General features: G+C 41.8%; 6 protein-coding genes across 7 annotated transcripts in view; all 6 read right to left on the bottom strand.

Moving 5' to 3' along the window:
- Nucleotides 1-16,584, bottom strand: part of LOC121188169 (protocadherin alpha-C2-like) — a 132,260-nt gene extending 115,676 nt beyond the window's left edge. Inside the window, exon 1 of one of the 2 annotated variants that reach the window (XM_041047767.1) lies at nt 14,224-16,584. In XM_041047767.1, the coding sequence (XP_040903701.1) occupies nt 14,224-16,584 (2,361 nt within the window). Of the gene's footprint in view, nt 1-442; nt 2,801-14,223 lie in introns of those variants that run through there. The other variant, XM_041047768.1, reaches the window with a different exon arrangement.
- LOC121188181 (protocadherin alpha-8-like) lies at nt 3,715-6,078 on the bottom strand. Its single transcript, XM_041047793.1, has one exon. It carries the CDS (start codon nt 6,076-6,078, stop codon nt 3,715-3,717), a length of 2,364 nt encoding a protein of 787 aa, XP_040903727.1.
- LOC121188854 (protocadherin alpha-3-like) lies at nt 6,583-9,268 on the bottom strand. Its single transcript, XM_041048794.1, has 2 exons — nt 6,851-9,268; nt 6,583-6,596 (listed from the first exon to the last, which is right to left on the bottom strand). Exons 1-2 carry the CDS (start codon nt 9,243-9,245, stop codon nt 6,583-6,585), a joined length of 2,409 nt encoding a protein of 802 aa, XP_040904728.1. The 5' UTR covers nt 9,246-9,268.
- Nucleotides 10,869-13,241, bottom strand: LOC121188853 (protocadherin alpha-3-like). The gene has a single exon (XM_041048792.1). It carries the CDS (start codon nt 13,239-13,241, stop codon nt 10,869-10,871), a length of 2,373 nt encoding a protein of 790 aa, XP_040904726.1.
- Nucleotides 16,585-17,389: 805 nt separating the features above from the next.
- On the bottom strand, nt 17,390-19,765 carry LOC121188178 (protocadherin alpha-3-like). Its single transcript, XM_041047790.1, has one exon. It carries the CDS (start codon nt 19,763-19,765, stop codon nt 17,390-17,392), a length of 2,376 nt encoding a protein of 791 aa, XP_040903724.1.
- Nucleotides 19,766-20,837: 1,072 nt separating this feature from the next.
- On the bottom strand, nt 20,838-23,249 carry LOC121188176 (protocadherin alpha-3-like). The gene has a single exon (XM_041047788.1). The coding sequence runs from the start codon at nt 23,247-23,249 to the stop codon at nt 20,838-20,840; it is 2,412 nt and encodes an 803-aa protein (XP_040903722.1).
- Nucleotides 23,250-23,572: the final 323 nt, after the last annotated feature.

Below are 23,572 nucleotides of genomic sequence, written 5' to 3'. Positions count from 1 at the left end.
CAAATTATTCAGAAGCATGTTAAAGAGCAGATCCCATTTCTCCAAATAAAAGTGCATTCATATAATAAATGATCCTATACCATCTGGCACGCACCTGTTTACTACTCAAACTGTCATAAAATAACTACACAACTTTGTGAAAATGACCACATAGGTAGTAGTAACTGCAGTCCAATGCACAATTTCCTAATCAAAAATAGTCTGGTCTATGTGAAAATAAGCTCTGCAACCACCTGTAAACCAAAACCTTAAAGCATCAGTCTCATGAGAACACACAGCCTCCTTATGTTGCACATAGGCCTGTAGTCCATTTCCAGAACTTATCTGTTCTGAATGAGTGGTGTGGTTCAGTATTTGTGACACTTAAATCGCAAGAATCTTCTTCTCATCTATCACGAGCACTCATACCAGAACTGCCCTGATGAAAAGGAATTTTTCTTACCTCCTCAGATGTTCTCCTCCTGTCAGGAAGCACTAGTGTATTCGCGTGGCTGCCCGGGACTATAGTAGATCCTATACTCATTCTGGGTCCAACTAACATGTAGCGTTTGTCTCCTGATCTGTACTGGATGCTGTGACACAGTGTCCCATCATAATTAGTCTCTTGTAGATATTTCGAAGTATAGTCAGTGGACTTTGAGCACTGCATTGCAATCAGCACAATGATACTGATGAGAAAAAGCACAGACACTGAGCCCAAAGTTATCATCAGGTAAAAAGTCACGTTATCATCCTCGTCGACTTTTGCTGAAGTTTTAACATCAGAAGCTGCAAAAGCCTCTTTGGGCTCCACAACTTTGACAATGACAGTAGCTGTTGCTGAGAGTGAGACGTTGCCATTGTCTTTGACCAGTACGAGCAGTTTGTGCTCAGCCTCGTCTGTCTCTGTGAATGAGCGAAGTGTTCTGATCTGTCCTGTGTAGCGGTCCAAAGCAAAGAGACTGTGGTCAGTAACTTCCTGCAGTGAAAAGAGTAACCAGCCGTTATATCCTATATCAGCGTCATAGGCTCTGACTTTAGTCACCAAGTGTCCTGCGTTGACATTGCGGGGAATCTCCTCCACACCTTCAGCAGAACCGTTAGAGCTGAGTGGATAGAGGATGACTGGAGCATTGTCGTTCTGATCCAGAATGAACACATTGACTGTGACGTTGCTGCTCAGTGACGGAGTTCCAGAATCTGACGCAACAACGTGGAACTGGAAAGTTTTCAGTGTTTCAAAGTCAAAACTTTTTAGCGCCATAATGTCTCCAGTTTCAGCGTTGATGTTTAGAAATGATGTCAGTTTATTGTCCACACTTCCACCTCTAAGAATATGATAGGAAATACACGCATTCTCATTCTCATCAGCATCAGAAGCTTTAACTGAAAACACAGAGGCTCCTGGATTGTTTCCCTCAGTGACATAGAAAGTGTAGGGGCTGAGTGAAAACTCTGGACTGTTGTCATTCACATCTGATACCACAACGCTTATTGTCTTTTCAGAGGATAAAGGAGGTTGACCAGCATCTTTTGCAGTAATTGTCAGGTCATAGTGTGACTGTTTCTCTCTGTCCAGAGGGGACTTGGTTACTAATGAATACATTTTGTCTTGTAAGGAAGGAGATAAAGTAAAAGGAACGTCCTCACCTAAGGAGCAAATAACTTTTCCATTAAGACCAGAGTCCAAGTCATTTACACTGATAAGGGCAACTGTAGTTCCAGGTCTGGAATCTTCAGGGATGGAGTTGGAAAATGAGGTGACCTCAATCTCAGGTGCATTGTCATTCACGTCAAGTATTTGAATAATGACACTTTTTTGTGTTGACAAAGGAGCGAAGCCTTTATCTGATGCTTGAATTTCAATTTCATATTTGTCCTTCTCTTCATAGTCTATATGACCTTTTACGGTTATCTCACCTGTTGATGGGTTTATTCCAAAAAGTTTAAAGAATTTACGATTTACACTGTTGCTAAATGAATAAACTACATCTCCGTTTGATCCTTCATCCAAATCAGTTGCATTTATTTGTGCGACTATGGCTCCTACTGCTGCATTTTCATCGAGCATCACAGAGTAAACATCTTTAGTAAAAACAGGTGTGTTATCATTAACATCCAAAACATTTATCAGAATATTAATCTCCCCAGATTTCGGAGGTTTCCCTCCATCCTGTGCGGTCAGCACTAATGAGTGGCTTTCCGCAGTTTCCCTGTCTAAAGATTTTTGCACAGTTAATACTGGTATTTTACCATCTTCCCCTTTATCTTTAACTTCTAGACGAAAGTGGTCATTAGAGCTGAGTTTATACTGTTGAACAGAAAAGGGGCCACTGTCTGGATCTCGTGCAGGTTGTAGCGGAATACGTACTCCAGGTGACACAGATTCGAAAATTTCTAGCGTTATCTCTTCCTCTGGGAAACTTGGGGAATGGTCATTTATATCTAGCACCTCCACGCCCACATAGTGCACCTCCAGTGGGTTTTCCAGCACGGTTTTTAGATTCATCATACATGTGCTGGTTCGCTCGCACACCTCTTCCCTGTCAATCTTCCGGCTCACATACAGGACGCCATCGTTCTGATTTACATGGAAAAGAGGATCCGCACCGCTGGAAACAATCCGATACTTCCTGTCTCTCAGTGTGCTTTTATCTAATCCCAGATCTTTAGCGATATTTCCAACCACAGTTCCTTCGGGAACTTCCTCAGAGATTGAATATCTCAGTTGCGCCGAGACCTCGCTCCACAAAAGCACAACAACAACGCTGCCGATCCACCGTCCCCTCGCCCTTCTCGCCTCGCATCTTCTTTGTTCCATAATTAAAACAAAACTGTCATCGGTTCGTTGCTGAAACAATAATCGCGTTGAAATAAATGAATCCAACACATCCGCTTTATGCCGCTGGTCACCCTTTGTCAAAAATATTGAAAATAATGGGCAGTATATATAAAGGCAGCAGGAAGCCGACGAGCGAGTTGGTCAGTATCAGGCTGAGCTCGCTATAAAGAGGTGGAACCAAAATGCAGAGAGGACAAGCTAAAGCCGTTATTTGCCTGACACACTGACACCATGCGATCTCACTGTTCACTACAAGGAAACCAAAGTTTCTATAGTTATTTTTTTTATAGCACTATATCGTGGTTTTGTATTTATTTACCTTTGCTCTGAGGTTGTTGACAAACACTATATCGTTTAAGGAGATTTAACAATCAAAACTTAAATGGCTCAAAGCAAAAATGGAGACATCAAATCGGACAGTTATCAGAACACGAGGCCAAATCATATCAGTACCAGGGACAGCGAAGAAGGCCGTTTATAATTCCGCCCAACCACGCGTGACTTTGTTACATTACTACAGATGTAAGGAAAACTCAGCTCTCATTCTTCTATGAGTGAGAGTGCAAAATTCTCTACAATTTAACTGACACCGATATGTTCGTCCAGATTATAGTGGAAAAGACGGAAACTAAGAAATAACAAAGGAATTAGTCGGCACATGTCAACCTGTGTAAACAGCCGCTGTCATAGTTACATCTATGACCGAAGGCAGGTACATCATGATCAAAATTCAGACTGAAAACACCATGGTGCCACTCAAGTGTCTAGCTTCACTGAACTATGATACCATTCTACCAGCACACACACAGAAAGTATATGCAGTGAATGAGTGACTGAACTAATTAGGAAACGAACAAATGAAAAACGCTGCCAGCAGAAACAAGCTACGGTTTTTACAAAAATAGTCTTACCTCCTCAGATGTTCTCCTCCTGTCAGGAAGCACTAGTGTATTCGCATGGCTGCCTGGGACTATAGTAGATCCTATACTCATTCTGGGTCCAACTAACATGTAGCGTTTGTCTCCAGATCTGTACTGGATGCTGTGACACAGTGTCCCATCATAATTAGTCTCTTGTAGATATTTAGAAGTATAGTCAGTGGACTTTGAGCACTGCATTGCAATCAGCACAATGATACTGATGAGAAAAAGCACAGACACTGAGCCCAAAGTTATCATCAGGTAAAAAGTCACGTTATCATCTTCATCTGCTTTTGCTGAAGTTTTAACATCAGAAGCTGCAAAAGCCTCTTTGGGCTCCACAACTTTGACAATGACAGTAGCTGTTGCTGAAAGTGAGACGTTGCCATTGTCTTTGACCAGTACGAGCAGTTTGTGCTCAGCCTCGTCTGTCTCTGTGAATGAGCGAAGTGTTCTGATCTGTCCTGTGTAGCGGTCCAAAGCAAAGAGACTGTGGTCAGTAACTTCCTGCAGTGAAAAGAGTAACCAGCCGTTATATCCTATATCAGCGTCATAGGCTCTGACTTTAGTCACCAAGTGTCCTGCGTTGACATTGCGGGGAATCTCCTCCACACCTTCAGCAGAACCGTTAGAGCTGAGTGGATAGAGGATGACTGGAGCGTTGTCGTTCTGATCCAGAATGAACACGTTGACTGTGACGTTGCTGCTCAGTGACGGAGTTCCAGAATCTGACGCAACAACGTGGAACTGGAAAGTTTTCAGTGTTTCAAAGTCAAAACTTTTTAGCGCCACAATGTCTCCATTTTCAGAGTTTATGTTTAGAAATGAAGTCACTTTATTGTCCTCACTTCCATCTCTCAGAATATGATAGGAAATACGCGCATTCTCATTCTCATCACGATCAAACGCTTTAACCGAAAACACAAAGGCACCTGGATTGTTTCCCTCAGTGACATAGAAAGTGTAGGGGCTCAGTGAAAACTCTGGACTATTGTCATTCACATCTGACACAATGACATTTATTGTCTTTTCAGAGGATAAATGAGGTTGACCAGCATCTTTTGCAGTAATTGTCAGGTCATAGTGTGACTGTCTCTCTCTGTCCAGAGGGGACTTGGTTACTAATGAATACATTTTTTCTTGTAATGAAGGAGATAAAGTAAAAGGAACATTCTCACCTATGGAGCAAATAACTTTTCCATTAAGTCCAGAGTCCATGTCATTTACACTGATAAGGGCAACTGTAGTTCCAGGTCTGGAATCTTCAGGAATGGAGTTGGAAAATGAGGTGACCTCAATCTCAGGTGCATTGTCATTCACGTCAACTATTTGGATAATAACGCTTTTCTCTGTAGTTAGGGGAGCGAAACCTTTATCCGATGCCTGAATTTCTATTTCATACTTGTCTTTTTGCTCATAGTCTATCAGACCTTTGACAGTTATCTCACCTGTTAATGGATTAATATCAAAAAGCTTAAATAATTTATTACTCACACTGTTACCAAATGAGTAATACACTTCTCCATTCTGGCCGTTATCTGAATCAGTTGCATTCACTTGTACGACAGTGGTGCCTATTGGGGCATTTTCAGTGAGCATAACAGAGTAAATATCCTTAGAGAAAATGGGTGTGTTATCATTCACATCCAAAACATTAACTAGAATATCCATTTCACCTGATTTCGGAGGTTTTCCTCCATCCAACGCCGTCAGCACTAAAGAGTGACTTTTCGCTGCTTCTCTATCCAAAGATTTCTGCAAAACTAATATAGGTATTTTACCGTCTTCCCCTTTATCTCTTACTTCCAAACGGAAGTGATCGTTGTGGCTGAGTTTATATTGCTGCACCGAAAAATGACCACTGTCTAGATCCCGTGAAGGTTTTAGCTGAAATCTTGCTCCAGGTAACACGGACTCTGAAATTTCCAACCGTTTCTCTTCCTCTGGGAAACTGGGAGAATGATCATTTATATCCAACACCTCTACTGCCACATAGTGTACCTCCAGTGGGTTTTCTAGCACCGTTTTTAGATTTATTAAACACGTACTGCTCTGCGCGCACACATCTTCCCTGTCAATCTTTCGACTTACATACAGGACGCCATCGTTCTGATTTACATGGAAAAGAGGATCCGCACCACTGGAAACAATCCGATACTTCCTGTCTCTCAGCGTGCTTTTATCTAATCCCAGATCTTTTGCGATATTTCCAACCACAGTTCCTTCGTTAACCTCCTCGGGAATTGAATATCGTATTTGCGCCGAAGCCAAGCTCCAAAAAAGCACAGCAACCACACAGCCGACCAAACGTCCTCTGCCGTATCTTCTTTGTTCCATCGTTACACCCGAAATCAAAAGTAATCCGTCTCAAAAACAATAACGTCGTTATAATGACAGAATCCAATTTGTCCATGTATAAAAATATTCATCCTTTTGCTACGACAACAGACATGATAGCAAAACGAGTCTTTATAAAGGCAGCAGCAAGCTCAAAAACGACTGCGTCTATCGAGTTCCGGACTCCCTCAAGAGGTGGAACCAAATACCACGATGACAAGCTCGTGTAAGGTTTGTTTTTGTTAGTACACTGACACCATGCGATCTAAATTTACACTGCAGAAACCAAAAAGCCAATAGCTGAATGCTATGTATTTTCTATGAAAACATTTCCCAGATAGTCATGTGAATGAAAGGAGTTCTTGTGACTGTTCACTGTCAGCACAAACGCTCCTTTCTATATAGGTGTAGAGGGAGGCTTCTCAAAATGTTTAGAAGAGTCTACATAACACGTCATAAAATACTTATATCCTGACATAAAGTAGTGCAATATAAAATACTGGGTCAGTTAGTGGTAACTGGTAGGTAACAACAGCACTCAAGTTCAGCACCATGAACAGCGCTCAGAACTAACCTTACATCGTTCCCGTTCATTTGGTGATAATCTTCCATTTCAAGTTCAGTTTTTAATAGTGCCATGAGATGTAAAATGTTCTCGTGGGTTACCTCATTCCAGTCTTGGTTCACTTAATGTATTAAAACTTGAAATTTATAGGACAGGAGACAGGCGAAAACTTAAATAATCTGGTATAGAAAGAGAGAGAAAGAAAACCTGATTTAACATTCCTTACCTCCTCAGATGTTCTTCTCCTGTCAGGAAGCACTAGTGTATTCGCGTGGCTGCCCGGGACTATAGTAGATCCTATACTCATTCTGGGTCCAACTAACATGTAGCGTTTGTCACCAGATCTGTACTGGATGCTGTGACACAGTGTCCCATCATAATTAGTCTCTTGTAGATATTTAGAAGTATAGTCAGTGGACTTTGAGCACTGCATTGCAATCAGCACAATGATACTGATGAGAAAAAGCACAGACACTGAGCCCAAAGTTATCATCAGGTAAAAAGTCACGTTATCATCTTCATCTGCTTTTGCTGAAGTTTTAATATCAGAAGCTGCAAAAGCCTCTTTGGGCTCCACAACTTTGACAATGACAGTAGCTGTTGCTGAGAGTGAGACGTTGCCATTGTCTTTGACCAGCACGAGCAGTTTGTGCTCAGCCTCGTCTGTCTCTGTGAATGAGCGAAGTGTTCTTATCTGTCCTGTGTAGCGGTCCAAAGCAAAGAGACTGTGGTCAGTAACTTCCTGCAGTGAAAAGAGTAACCAGCCGTTATATCCTATATCAGCGTCATAGGCTCTGACTTTAGTCACCAAGTGTCCTGCGTTGACATTGCGGGGAATCTCCTCCACACCTTCAGCAGAACCGTTAGAGCTGAGTGGATAGAGGATGACTGGAGCGTTGTCGTTCTGATCCAGAATGAACACGTTGACTGTGACGTTGCTGCTCAGTGACGGAGTTCCAGAATCTGACGCAACAACGTGGAACTGGAAAGTTTTCAGTGTTTCAAAGTCAAAACTTTTTAGTGCCATAATGTCTCCAGTTTCAGAGTTGATGTTTAGAAATGACGTCAGTTTATTGTCCTCACTTCCATCTCTGAGAATATGATAGGAAATGTGTGCATTCTCATTCTCATCACGATCAAAAGCTTTAACCAAAAACACAGAGGCTCCCGGATTGTTTCCCTCAGTGACATAGAAAGTGTAGGGGCTCAGTGAAAACTCTGGACTATTGTCATTCACATCTGACACCACAACGCTTATTGTCTTTTCAGAGGATAAAGGAGGTTGACCAGCATCTTTTGCAGTAATTGTCAGGTCATAGTGTGACTGTTTCTCTCTGTCCAGAGGGGACTTGGTTACTAATGAATACATTTTGTCTTTTAAGGATGGAGATAAAGTAAACGGAACATCCTCATTTACAGCGCAAATAACTTTTCCATTAAGTCCAGAATCCAAGTCATTTACACTGATAAGGGCAACTGTAGTTCCAGGTCTGGAATCTTCAGGGATGGAGTTGGAAAATGAGGTGACCTCAATCTCAGGTGCATTGTCATTCACATCAACTATCTTGATAATGACACTTTTCTCTGTTGTTAAAGGAGCGAGGCCTTTATCTGATGCCTCAATTTCAATTTCATAGTTGTCCTTCTCTTCATAGTCTATTAAACCTTTCACAGTTATCTCACCTGTTAATGGGTTTATATCAAATAGATTTAATATGTTTTGATTCATACTGTTGCTGAATGAATAAATTACATCTCCGTTTGGTCCTTCATCTAAATCAGTTGCATTTACTTGTACGACAGTTGTGCCTACTGCAGCGTTTTCATCGAGCATCACAGAATAAACATCTTGAGTAAAAACGGGAGCTTTATCATTAATATCCAAAACATTAACTAGAATATTCATGTCGCCAGATTTCGGAGGTTTCCCTCCATCCAGCGCCGTCAGCACTAATGAGTGGCTTGCTGCAGTTTCCCTGTCCAGAGATTTTCGAATTACTAAAACGGGAATTTTGCCGTCGCCTCTTTTATCCTTAACCTCCAAACGGAAGTGATCGTTATCGCTAAGTTTATATTGCTGCACAGAAAAATGACCACTGTCTAGATCCCGTGAAGGTTTTAGCTGAAATCGTGCTCCGGGTAACACGGACTCTGAAATCTCCAGCCTTTTATCTTTCTCCGGGAAACTTGGAGAATGATCATTTATATCCAGCACCTCCACTTCAACATAGTGCACCTCCAGTGGGTTTTCTAGCACGGTTTTTAGATTTATTAAACACGTACTGCTCTGCGCGCACACCTCTTCTCGGTCAATCTTCCGGCTCACATACAGGACGCCGTCGTTCTGATTTACATGGAAAAGAGGATCCGCACCGCTGGAAACAATCCGATACTTCCTGTCTCTCAGTGTGCTTTTATCTAATCCCAGGTCTTTAGCGATATTTCCAACCACAGTTCCTTCGTTCACTTCCTCAGAGATTGAATATCGTATTTGTGCAGAGACCACATTCCACAAAAGCACAGCAACCGCGCAGCCGACCAAATATCCACACGCCTTTTGTGGCTTGCGTCTTCTTTGTTCCATGATTAAACCCGAAATCATCAGTAATCCATCACAACAACAACAACAACCACGTTTCAACCAAAAAATCCAGGAATTTCATACATATACATATCCATTCTCTTCTAAGTAGGCAGAAATGGTGGCAAACAATACGACCAGAAGAAGCCAACGTCGAAGTGAGAATGCTGTCAAGAGGTGGAACCAAAATGCAATGACGACAAGCTCGTGCAACCCAGATTTTTTACATTACACTGACACCACGCGACAAAACCTCTCACTGCCGGAATAAACCTCGTAGGGTTTGTAGCACGTTAGATTCACGCTAAACTGTTTTGTAGCTGCCCGCCATTCTCTGACCAAACAATTCAGTTGCTGGAAAAAGATGAGGAGGTGTTCTCCATGTCAGTAAACAAGCACACAAATATTTACCCTCAAATAAAGACTAAAAACAAGGCTCTCTAAACGGTTTTAGGATGCTGCATAACACTGACTTAAATCTCTGAGATAATGTTGTTTTGTGATTTGACGTTTGTTGTTTTCTTATGAAAAAATGTGGGAAAATGAGACCAAACACTTTCAGCACCATGGACAGCAATTACAACTGACTGCAGTGTAGCTGCATTTGGAGAATTATTTGAAGTCTGTTGTACAATAATGCACCATAAACTCCAGTATCATGTTTTTTTCATGCTGCCGTTTTGCACCCATTATCGAGAGAATTCACATTATGTGTCGTCAGTGGATGAGTACTGTGTGGATATTGAGACATCGTTGAAGCAGCATGCTGTTGTATATGAAGCGAGTGAACTCTTTGTTTACCTGGAGGCATAACTCTTGTTGTCTTAGTGCACAAGCAACAACAACTTAATTGTAACTATACGGTAGTGACAACTTGAAATTTTACATATCCTACACTTGTATAGGCTATAGAGAAAGACAGTAAATTAACAAAAACCTGTAGCATGAAGACAAAGCATTAATCACATTATGGCCTGAAAGAAGTGGAAAGTAGCAAAGAAGAAGCAAAGAAAAGACCGTACATGAGAAAAGTGATAATGCTGATAAGGGTTATAAAGCTAGTCACAACAATGACGTAGAATTTTCTTATAATATGCTTATTTACTGTCAATGATTGGCCAGGAACTTGTAAAGCTCTTTTACTGTAACCGAAAATGTGCTTTTCAAAATGTCAAAGAATCAAACCTGCAATGCAAAACCAAGGAACTGCCATTGGATTCAGTGCCACATTTCACAAAACCATAGCCCTGCCCTATGAAGTCGCACAGCACAGTCGTATGTATGTGAGTAAACATAGAAATCAAATAGTCAGCACACATGCCACAGTTTTCATATATTTAACCTTTAACCCCATCCCCTATAAACGTTTTTCAGAAACAATTAACATGAAATCCAAACCTCTTAAAGATATTCTTTACATAAAAGATAGGAAACGGATTGACAATGTGGACAGAAATAATATCTCAGTTGCGCCTACTCCAACCATATTTGGACAAAAAACACTTGAGGTAAGATTTTGCAGGTTTTGTTTGTTGAAAATGAAATTTTGGCTCATATGTTAAAAAAAAAACATGTACATTCCCCTAAAATATATAGTATTCAAAAACAGCAAGTAAGTTTTGAACCTAAATGACAATCACTTGTTTAAATGTACTGTACCTCCTCAGATGTTCTCCTCCTGTCAGGAAGCACTAGTGTATTCGCGTGGCTGCCAGGGACTATAGTAGATCCTATACTCATTCTGGGTCCAACTAACATGTAGCGTTTGTCTCCTGATCTGTACTGGATGCTGTGACACAGTGTCCCATCATAATTAGTCTCTTGTAGATATTTCGAAGTATAGTCAGTGGACTTTGAGCACTGCATTGCAATCAGCACAATGATACTGATGAGAAAAAGCACAGACACTGAGCCCAAAGTTATCATCAGATAAAAAGTCACGTTATCATCCTCGTCGACTTTTGCTGAAGTTTTAACATCAGAAGCTGCAAAAGCCTCTTTGGGCTCCACAACTTTGACAATGACAGTAGCTGTTGCTGAGAGTGAGACGTTGCCATTGTCTTTGACCAGTACGAGCAGTTTGTGCTCAGCCTCGTCTGTCTCTGTGAATGAGCGAAGTGTTCTGATCTGTCCTGTGTAGCGGTCCAAAGCAAAGAGACTGTGGTCAGTAACTTCCTGCAGTGAAAAGAGTAACCAGCCGTTATATCCTATATCAGCGTCATAGGCTCTGACTTTAGTCACCAAGTGTCCTGCGTTGACATTGCGGGGAATCTCCTCCACACCTTCAGCAGAACCGTTAGAGCTGAGTGGATAGAGGATGACTGGAGCGTTGTCGTTCTGATCCAGAATGAACACGTTGACTGTGACGTTGCTGCTCAGTGACGGAGTTCCAGAATCTGACGCAACAACGTGGAACTGGAAAGTTTTCAGTGTTTCAAAGTCAAAACTTTTTAGCGCCACGATGTCTCCATTTTCAGAGTTTATGTTTAGAAATGAAGTCAGTTTATTGTCCTCACTTCCACCTCTAAGAATATGATAGGAAATACGCGCATTCTCATTCTCATCAGCATCGGAAGCTTTAACCGAAAACACAGAGGCTCCTGGGTTGTTTCCCTCAGTGACATAGAAAGTGTAGGGGCTCAGTGAAAACTCTGGACTGTTGTCATTCACATCTGACACCACAACGCTTATTGTCTTTTCAGAGGATAAAGGAGGTTGACCTGCGTCTTTTGCAGTAATTGTCAGGTCATAGTGTGACTGTCTCTCTCTGTCCAGAGGGGACTTGGTTACTAATGAATACATTTTGTCTTGTAAGGAAGGAGATAAAGTAAAAGGAACGTCCTCACCTATGGAGCAAATAACTTTTCCATTAAGTCCAGAGTCCACGTCATGTACACTGATAAGGGCAACTGTAGTTCCAGGTCTGGAATCTTCAGGAATGGAGTTGGAAAATGAGGTGACCTCAATCTCAGGTGCATTGTCATTCACGTCAACTATTTGAATAATGACACTTTTTTCTGTTGTTAAAGGAGCGAAACCTTTATCAGATACCTGAATTTCAATTTCATATTTGTCTTTCTCCTCATAGTCTAATAAACCTGTAACAGTTATCTCACCTGTTGATGGATTGATATCAAATATATTTAATATGTTTTGATTCATACTTTTGCTGAACGAATAAACTACATCTCCATTTGATCCTTCATCTAGATCAGTTGCATTCACTTGAATGACTGTGGTTCCTACTGGTGCGTTTTCATCGAGCATCACAGAATAAACATCTTTAGTGAAAACAGGAGCATTATCATTAATATCTAAAACATTAATTTGAATATTCATTTCACCTGATTTCGGAGGTTTCCCTCCATCCAGCGCCGTCAGCACTAATGAGTGACTTGCTGCAGTTTCCCTGTCTAAAGATTTTCGAATTATTAAAATGGGAATTTTACCATCGCCTCCTTTATCCTTAACCTCCAAACGGAAGTGATCGTTGTCGCTAATTTTATATTGTTGCACAGAAAAATGACCACTGTCTGGATCTCTTGAGGCTTTTAGCTGAAATCGTGCTCCAGGCAACACGGACTCTGAAATCTCGAGGATTGTCTCTTTATCTTGGAATACGGGCGAATGATCATTTATATCTAGCACTTCTACCCTAATGTAGTGCACCTCCAGTGGGTTTTCTAGCACGGTTTTTAGATTTAGCAAACACGTACTGCTCTGCGCGCACACCTCTTCTCGGTCAATCTTCCGGCTCACATACAGGACGCCATCGTTCTGATTTACATGGAAAAGAGGATTGGCACCACTGGAAACAATCCGATACTTCCTGTCTCTCAGTGTGCTTTTATCTAATCCCAGATCTTTGGCGATATTTCCAACCACAGTTCCTTCGTTAACTTCCTCAGAGATTGAATATCTCAATTGCGCCGCGGCCACGCTCCACAAAAGCACAACAACAACGCAGCCGACCAAACATCCTCGTGCCCTTCCTGGCTCCCGTCTTCTTTGTTCCATAGTTAAACCCGAAATCATCAGTAATCCATCACAGAGACACCAAGTACGTTGTGAGAACGGAATCCAACACTTTCTTGTATAAACACCAGAATTCGCTTCCTATATATGTAGAAATTAGAGCAAATCGTTCATTTACACAGAACGAGCACAGAAACGATCCTGTCAGTATCGAAGTGAGAACGTTATAAGGAGGTGGAACCACATAGCAATGACGACAAGCTCGTGTAACCCAGACTCTTTACATTACACTGACACCATGCGTCGTAATTTCTCCCTGCAGATATTTGAAGGATGTACTGCACATTATTTTTAATGGAAGGTTATTTTTTAGCCATTGCGAACTTCTGAGCAAAGACTGTGAACAAGGGAACACAATGCCTCCTGGCAAAATTGTTCAATAAACAATACATTTCGAAGATTTTACACATTGCAAGTGAATATTGTTTATTTCCTGTGTGTTATCATTTGAATTAAGACACTGTTATAAAGATATTACTCCCCGAAAAACTAAGCCAAACACTTTCAGCACCGAGGACAGCAACAGCAACGTGTTGCAATTCATTATGCCAGTTGGAATAAGACCTTGTACTTCGGTACATTGCGAACTGGGCGGCAGTTGCCCGCACGACCTGGGCCCGGACCCAGATAAGTGGCAAATGATGACAATAAGACATACTCTACTTGTAATTCTACAGGATGTTATAGTTTACCCTTTTTTATCATGTAGTGTTCATGGCCAAGTGAGTTATTGACACAACAATGTGAAATAAATGAGCCTTCATTTGCTCTTCTGCAATTTTAAATGACCAACCTGGAAGTGGTTTTTCGAAGTTACAATTAGACAAGATACGACATCAACGTAAAAACACAACATGGATAAAGTGCAGAACCTCAACTCGATTATGGAGTCTGAACTGTTCTGATAGAGGGGATGAAAGTATGAGACTACGAAAGTTTAAAAAATGCATTTAAACAATCTCACCTCTTCAGATGTTCTCCTCCTGTCAGGAAGCACTAGTGTATTCGCGTGGCTGCCAGGGACTATAGTAGATCCTATACTCATTCTGGGTCCAACTAACATGTAGCGTTTGTCTCCAGATCTGTACTGGATGCTGTGACACAGTGTCCCATCATAATTAGTCTCTTGTAGATATTTAGAAGTATAGTCAGTGGACTTTGAGCACTGCATTGCAATCAGCACAATGATACTGATAAGAAAAAGCAAAGACACTGAGCCCAAAGTTATCATCAGGTAAAAAGTCACGTTATCATCCTCGTTGACTTTTGCTGAAGTTTTAACATCAGAAGCAGCAAAAGCCTCTTTGGGCTCCACAACTTTGACAATGACAGTAGCTGTTGCTGAGAGTGAGACGTTGCCATTGTCTTTGACCAGCACGAGCAGCTTGTGCTCAGCCTCGTCTGTCTCTGTGAATGAGCGAAGTGTTCTGATCTGTCCTGTGTAGCGGTCCAACGCAAAGAGACTGTGGTCAGTAACTTCCTGCAGTGAAAAGAGTAACCAGCCGTTATATCCTATATCAGCGTCATAGGCTCTGACTTTAGTCACCAAGTGTCCTGCGTTGACATTGCGGGGAATCTCCTCCACACCTTCAGCAGAACCGTTAGAGCTGAGTGGATAGAGGATGACTGGAGCGTTGTCGTTCTGATCCAGAATGAACACGTTGACTGTGACGTTGCTGCTCAGTGACGGAGTTCCAGAATCTGACGCAACAACGTGGAACTGGAAAGTTTTCAGTGTTTCAAAGTCAAAACTTTTCAGCGCCATAATGTCTCCATTTTCAGAGTTTATGTTTAAAAACGAGGACAGTTTGTCTGCACTTCCATCTCTCAAAATATGATACGATATGAGAGCATTATCACCTTCATCACGATCAGAGGCTTTTACTGAAAATACCGACGCTCCGGGACTGTTGTTCTCGGTGATATAAAATGTATAAGGGTTTGATGTAAACTCTGGACTGTTGTCATTAACGTCTGATACAACGACACTTATAGTCTTTTCAGTTAAAAATACTGGCTCACCTGTATCTTTAGCAATAATTGTGATATCATATTGAGAAATCATTTCCCTGTCCAGCTGCGAACTGGTTACAACAGCGTACATGTTTTCTTGTAATGATGGAGTTAAAGTGAAAGGAACATCTTCTTTGATTGTGCAAATGATTTTACCATTGATTCCAGAGTCTAAATCACTAACACTAATAAGCGCCACTGTAGTTCCTATTTTTGAATCCTCCTTAATAGAGCTAGAAAAAGATGTCACCTCTATCTCGGGAGCATTATCGTTAACATCTATAACAGTTATTATCACACTTTTGACAGTCGTTAGAGGAACTTGTCCTTTATCAGATGCTTTTATATCAATTTCATAACTCCGACTTTTTTCGAAATCTATGGGACCTGCGACTTGGATTTCACCAGTGTTTGGGTCTATACTGAAGAGATCCATTAATTTTGAATCAACTTCGTTACCAAATGAATATATTATTTCGCCGTTTGCACCGTGATCCAAATCAGTAGCGTTTACCTGAATCACCACAGTACCAACATGAACGTTTTCTCTGAGTGTGGCAGAATACAGCTCGTTCGTGAACACAGGCGAGTTGTCATTAATGTCAAGCACATCCACGATTATTTCTATATTGCCAGACTTCACCGGTTTTCCTCCATCAACGGCCGTGAGACGTAGCTTATGTGTCCCAGCTGCTTCTCTATCCAACTGCTTCTGCAGGACTAAAAACGGCACTTTACGGTCTTCACCTCTGTCCTTGACTTCTACTCTAAAGTACTCGTTATGGCTGAGTTTGTATTGTTGAATGGAGAACTGGCCTACATCGGGGTCGCGCGCAGCTTGCAGCTGAAACCTCGCTCCTGCTAGAGCCGACTCGGAAATCTCAAGCCTTTTTTCCTTCTCTGGAAAAGCTGGAGAGTGATCATTTATATCAAGTATTTCCACTGCTACGTAGTGAATCTCCAGTGGGTTTTCTAACACGGTTTTCAGCTGGATCAAACACGGACTGGTCCGTTCGCACACCACCTCCCTGTCTATTCTTCTTTTCACGTACAGGACACCATCGTTTTGATTCACCTGAAACAAGGGTTCAGTTGAGCCTGTTACAATGCGATATCCTCTGTCTTTGAGGGAGCTCTTATCTAGTCCCAAATCCTTAGCTATATTCCCAACCACGGTTCCTTCTTCAACCTCCTCGGGAATCGAATATCTGATCTGCGCGAAAGCTCCGGTCCATAAAACAACCAAAACCACCACAAAGGCAAACCAGCACTGTGGGCCCCTCCATGCTTTTCGTCCTCCTCTTTGTTCCATGATTTAAAAATGATAAAGTACAGTCCATTAAATACGTTGTATTTTTTCGCAGAATCAGTGCGTCATGGTCCAGAACGATGCCCAGTGTCTGTTATTACCAAGAACTGCTGGAAATAAAATACACTCGTCGCTGGCAGTCCCGTTCTCACGCTCAAGTGTGATCTCTTAGACAAATGCAAGGGCTTGGTTCAAATAAAGCTCGTGACGTCAAGTGCTGCCAGATGCACAGAATCACTGAACTGCACTGACACCAAGCGTTGAAACTGTCCTTTACAGAGATTGCAGCAGTCAGTTAACAATTTAAAGATAATCGTAAAATGCATACAGGCGTTATATCCTCAAATTGATGTCATCAGAGCAAAACAGATCTGCTCTGACTTTCTAACAACGAGAAAAGGATTTGGCACATTTTGCAACTTTGGTTAATGACAAATTTTCCACACGTTCGACCACTACAGGCAATAGTAGAGCTACTCATAATATAACCACACAAAAACCCCATAGCAAAAGCACCGCGACCAACACGACCACAGCTTTTCAAGCTAAGTGTTTGAAACGTACGGGGAATATTTAAATAGAAGCATTTAAAATATCAACCTTACAGTTAGGGGTCGTTAATGAAAAGCACGGTACTTGTGACGTCCATAGACATAGTCGCACATTCTTGTGAGGAAAATCAGCACCAAGGACAGTGAAAGCGGACGGCTTCAACCAGCAACGATCAAATAAAAATGAGTAATGAATTAACACTTTCACTAAAGACATGCTTTAGCCTTCATCCTCCAGAAAACATAATCAGCTACTGTCAGAATAAGCTTACCTCTTCAGATGTTCTCCTCCTGTCAGGAAGCACTAGTGTATTCGCGTGGCTGCCAGGGACTATAGTAGATCCTATACTCATTCTGGGTCCAACTAACATGTAGCGTTTGTCTCCAGATCTGTACTGGATGCTGTGACACAGTGTCCCATCATAATTAGTCTCTTGTAGATATTTAGAAGTATAGTCAGTGGACTTTGAGCACTGCATTGCAATCAGCACAATGATACTGATGAGAAAAAGCACAGACACTGAGCCCAAAGTTATCATCAAGTAAAAAGTCACGTTATCATCCTCGTCAACTTTTGCTGAAGTTTTAACATCAGAAGCTGCAAAAGCCTCTTTGGGCTCCACAACTTTGACGATGACAGTAGCTGTTGCTGAGAGTGAGACGTTGCCATTGTCTTTGACCAGTACGAGCAGTTTGTGCTCAGCCTCGTCTGTCTCTGTGAATGAGCGAAGTGTTCTGATCTGTCCTGTGTAGCGGTCCAAAGCAAAGAGACTGTGGTCAGTAACTTCCTGCAGTGAAAAGAGTAACCAGCCGTTATATCCTATATCAGCGTCATAGGCTCTGACTTTAGTCACCAAGTGTCCTGCGTTGACATTGCGGGGAATCTCCTCCACACCTTCAGCAGAACCGTTAGAGCTGAGTGGATAGAGGATGACTGGAGCGTTGTCGTTCTGATCCAGAATGAACACGTTGACTGTGACGTTGCTGCTCAGTGACGGAGTTCCAGAATCTGACGCAACAACGTGGAAGTGGAAAGTTTTCAGTGTTTCAAAGTCAAAACTTTTCAGCGCCATAATGTCTCCATTTTCAGAGTTGATGTTGAGAAATGAAGTAAACAGATTATCTCCTCCCCTATCTCTCAAAATATGATATGAAATAAGAGCATTGCTTCCCTCGTCATCATCACGGGCTGTCACTGATAAAATAGACGCTCCCGGCTTGTTATTCTCAGTTATGTAGAAAGTGTATGGGTTCTGTGAAAACTCAGGGCTGTTATCATTCACATCTGACACAACTATTTTTATAGTTTTTTCTGATGATAAGGATGGTTCGCCTGCGTCTTTAGCGATAATTGTTACATTATATTGCGATTGCTGCTCTCGATCCAAAAGCAGTTTAGTTACTAGAGAATACATGTTATTCTGTAAAGATGGAGTGAGCAGAAAAGGAAGACTTTGGCTTATGTGACACATCACTTTTCCATTGAGACCAGAATCTGAGTCTTTAACACTAATCAACGCCACTGTGGTTCCTGGTTTTGAATCTTCCGGGAGCGCACGTGAAAAAGACGTCACCTCAATCTCTGGCGCGTTGTCGTTTACGTCAACAATATTTATTATGACGGTTTTATCTGTTGTCAGTGTAGCCGCACCTTTGTCTGATGCCTGGATGTCAATCTCATATCTACCACTCTCTTCGAAATCTATGGCTCCCGCTACAGTAACCACTCCAGTCACTGGATCTAAATTAAAACGTGCACGCACACGTGCATCCACATCATTACCAAATGAATATACAACTTCACCATTTGAACCTTCATCCAGATCTGTTGCATTTACATGAATAACAGTGGTGCCGTAAGGAGAATTTTCCTTTAACTGTACATGATAGGAATCCTGTGTGAAAACTGGGGGGTTATCATTAACATCGGAGACATCAACAGTTATTGTCATGTTACCGGACCTTGGAGGTTTACCTCCATCAGTGGCTGTCAAAAGTAACACATGAGTCTTGACGGATTCTCTATCAAGTGGTTTTTGGAGAACTAAACTAGGAGTCTTACGGTCCTCTCCGCGGTCTTTCACCTCCAAACGAAAATGTTCATTACTACTCAGCTTATACTGCTGAACGGATAATGAGCCACTATCAGCATCACGCGCAGCCTGTAACTGAAATCTTGCTCCCGGTAATGCAGATTCAAAAATCTCCAACATCTTTTCACTTTCGGGGAAGCTTGGTGCGTGGTCGTTTACATCCAGAATCTCCACCGCTACATAGTGGACCTCCAGTGGGTTTTCTAACACGGTTTTTAAGTCGATTACGCAAAGCTTGCTCCGGTCGCACACTTCCTCTCTGTCAATTTTTCGGTTCACATACAAGATACCGTCGTCCTGATTCACTCGAAAGGGAGGCTCTGTCGAGCTGTAGACAATACGGTACCCCCTCTCTTTCAGCGTGCTCTTATCGAGACCTAAATCCTTCGCAATATTTCCAACAACACTTCCTTCTTTCACTTCCTCAGCGATAGAATATCGTACTTGCCCCGAAGCTCTGCTCCAAAACGTAACCAAAACCATTATGTAGGTAATCCACTTTGTCCGCTCTCTCCATGTGTGGCGTCCTCTTTGTTCCATGATGTGAAGATGAAACATTCAAAATAAAGACAGCTTTCAAAGACCTATACTCGTGTACCAACGTAAAATTCTTCCGTCACATTTGATGTCATAATCCAACCGTTCTCCAAAACAGCAGGAGGTTTAATTTAAGACAAATCGTGCGTTCAAGCCGTTAGCACGTAAATGCCTCTGTCAGGGATGGTTTGAGAGGAAGGGGATGGGTCTAGTGGCTATGACGAAAATATGTGGAAGCATTATTTGTCATTATACTGACACCAAGTGATCGAGAATCACACTGCACTCCTGCATTTGAACTGAGAGTAAAAAATGTATTTAAAATATGACTTTGCACGAAAAAGGAAGCTTTGGAGGGAGAAAATGAAGAAAAGCAATCTGTCATATCCCCTTTTATAAAGCACAGAGGAAGCAAAAATACCCCTACACCTTAATTAATCAAGCACTGCATGCATGCATGGACCCTTACTTAGCATTATATTATCTATTGATGCCATATTATAAATGAGCGGGACTTGCTTAAGACTGTTTCAGCACCACGGACAACAACAGCCTGCACTCAGCTGAACCACCAATGCTTTTTTAGACGTACTCCACGAAAAGATGGAGAAGATTGCAGTCGTAAAACTATTTAGTTTGGCAAAAGGGATAATAAATTTAGCACGAGGTTAAATAATGAGAAATACTCCACACGTGTCTCATTCCAGTGTGCACCAGACATCAGAAGATGCGATGCAATTAGTTTTACCAGTAAGTGCACATATATAACCACTCAGTTCAGATATTGAAGTTTGCCAGTAAACCTCACTGATGCACACAAATTGCCCAAACCTGCACGAGAGAAGTCACTAAGAGTCAGATAATTGTATGAAAGCATTCTCCTCCCATTTATCTTGTGAAAGTGTTTGCCTATAAAGCAAGTCAGTAATGTTTGCTTCATAACTATGGATATTAATTAATTCGATCTAATAAATACAAACCACAAAACAAAAAGATGCACACAAACTTCAAATTGTCATCCATTTAAGATTGAGAGATCGGAAAATTAGGCCATTAAAGCTGACAGGAGAAAGAGTCAATCTATTGTTCTTACCTCTTCAGACGTACGTCTCCTGTCAGGAAGCACTAGTGTATTCGCATGGCTGCCAGGGACTATAGTAGATCCTATACTCATTCTGGGTCCAACTAACATGTAGCGTTTGTCTCCAGATCTGTACTGGATGCTGTGACACAGTGTCCCATCATAATTAGTCTCTTGTAGATATTTAGAAGTATAGTCAGTGGACTTTGAGCACTGCATTGCAATCAGCACAATGATACTGATGAGAAAAAGCACAGACACTGAGCCCAAAGTTATCATCAGGTAAAAAGTCACGTTATCATCCTCGTCGACTTTTGCTGAAGTTTTAACATCGGAAGCTGCAAAAGCCTCTTTGGGCTCCACAACTTTGACAATGACAGTAGCTGTTGCTGAGAGTGAGACGTTGCCATTGTCTTTGACCAGCACGAGCAGTTTGTGCTCAGCCTCGTCTGTCTCTGTGAATGAGCGAAGTGTTCTGATCTGTCCTGTGTAGCGGTCCAAAGCAAAGAGACTGTGGTCAGTAACTTCCTGCAGTGAAAAGAGTAACCAGCCGTTATATCCTATATCAGCGTCATAGGCTCTGACTTTAGTCACCAAGTGTCCTGCGTTGACATTGCGGGGAATCTCCTCCACACCCTCAGCAGAACCGTTAGAGCTGAGTGGATAGAGGATGACTGGAGCGTTGTCGTTCTGATCCAGAATGAACACGTTGACTGTGACGTTGCTGCTCAGTGACGGAGTTCCAGAATCTGACGCAACAACGTGGAACTGGAAAGTTTTCAGTGTTTCAAAGTCAAAACTTTTCAGCGCCATAATGTCTCCAGTTTCTGAGTTGATATTAAGAAACGATGTCACTTTGTTTTCATGACCTGCATTCCTGAGAATATGATATGAAATAAGCGCATTATCTCCCTCGTCACGATCAGACGCTCTTACAGAAAACACAGAGGCTCCTGGGGGGTTATTTTCAGTGATGTAGAACGTGTAGGGGCTCAGTGAAAACTCTGGACTGTTATCATTCGTATCTGACACAAATACGCTTATGGTCTTTTCGGATGTCAAGGCCGGTTCACCTGCGTCTTTAGCGATTATTGTAATATCATATCTTGATTGCTGTTCCCTGTCAAGCAGTGATTTAGTGACGACAGCAAACATGTTATCTTGTATTGATGGAGTTAATGTAAAAGGGTTGTCCTCGGCCAAAAAGCTAATAATTTTTCCATTCATGCCAGAATCTAAATCGGTAATGCTGATAAGCGCTACGGTTGTTCCTGGTCTAGAGTCCTCGGAAACTGCACTTGACAATGATGCCACCTCTATCTCGGGAGAGTTATCGTTTGTATCCCCAATTTTAATGATTACGCTTTTATCAGTTCTGAATGGAATACTTCCCTTATCAGAGGCCTGTATATCAATATCATAGCTGTCTTGTTCCTCAAAGTCTACACGACCTTTCACAATGATCTCCCCAGTAACAGAGTCGATATCAAACAGTTCTCGAATTTTACCTTTTACATCGCTGCCAAATGAATAAACCACTTCTCCGTTTGTACCGTCGTCCAGATCGGTTGCGTTAACCTGGATAACTGTTGTTCCAATTGGGGCGTTTTCCTCGAGCACTGCTGAATATGTGTCCTTGGTGAATACTGGCATATTGTCATTTACATCTAGAACATCTATGAATATTTCAACTGTGCCTGATTTGGGGGGGTTTCCGCCATCTATAGCCGTCAACACCAATGTATGGCTACTTTTGGCCTCTCTGTCTAGCTGTCTCTGTAGCTGTAAAATCGGAGTTTTACCATCTCTTCCTCGATCCTTAATCTCTAAACGAAAATGGTCATTCTGACTAATTTTATACTGTTGGACAGAGTTTGTGCCACCATCCGGATCATGGGCATTTTGAAGCTGGTATCGTGCCCCTGGCAACGCAGACTCTGAGATCTCAAGCCTCTTTGTTTTTTCTGGAAATGTGGGAGAGTGGTCGTTTAAATCTGTTATCTCCACGGTGACATAATGAACTTCAAGTGGGTTTTCGAGAACAGTTTTAAGGTTAGTTACACACACAGTGCTATCCTTACATACCTCTTCTCGGTCTATTTTTTGGTTTGCGTAAAGGACACCGTCATTTTCATTTATCTTAAAAAGAGGTTCACTCGAGCCAGGCATAATACGAAATCCCCTCTGCTTCATTACGTTCAGGTCTATTCCCAAATCTTTAGCTATATTCCCAACAAAACTCCCTTCTTTGAGTTCTTCAGTTATGGAGTACCTCAGTTGTGCAGAGGCTGCTCTGAAAAATAAAAGCAAAACCAAGCCGGCGAGCAACGATCGTGGTCGCCATGAATCCCGTCCTCTTTGTTTCATATTTTGAGGCAAGAGTACGAATCCGAACGCGTCCATCATTCTCCACTTGTCTAGATTCGTGCCTCCACCACAGCAAAAAATATATGTAATTACTTGAAATGAAATATACTTTACAAAATACGAAAACAGTCACCGTGCGCTCATTCCGAATCTGCCAGCTAAATGTTGTCTAACCAGACTGGACGCATTATGGGGGGACTCGTGTATCCTTCGCTGAGACGTTATTAGGCGTTATAATGATAAGGTACTGCCACCTTGTGAATGTACGTGATAATACAACATCTTAAACTGATCTTTACTAAAATTCATACTTTGGAGTAGTATGAGTGAGAAGGTTCCTCACGTCGGTTCAGTTTCTATCC

Source organism: Toxotes jaculatrix, chromosome 10, assembly GCF_017976425.1.
Source record: "Toxotes jaculatrix isolate fToxJac2 chromosome 10, fToxJac2.pri, whole genome shotgun sequence".
In the NCBI taxonomy this organism is placed as follows: domain Eukaryota; kingdom Metazoa; phylum Chordata; class Actinopteri; family Toxotidae; genus Toxotes; species Toxotes jaculatrix.
The sequence above is the reverse complement of the archived record's forward strand: the minus strand, read 5'-3'. Positions and strand labels throughout refer to the sequence as shown.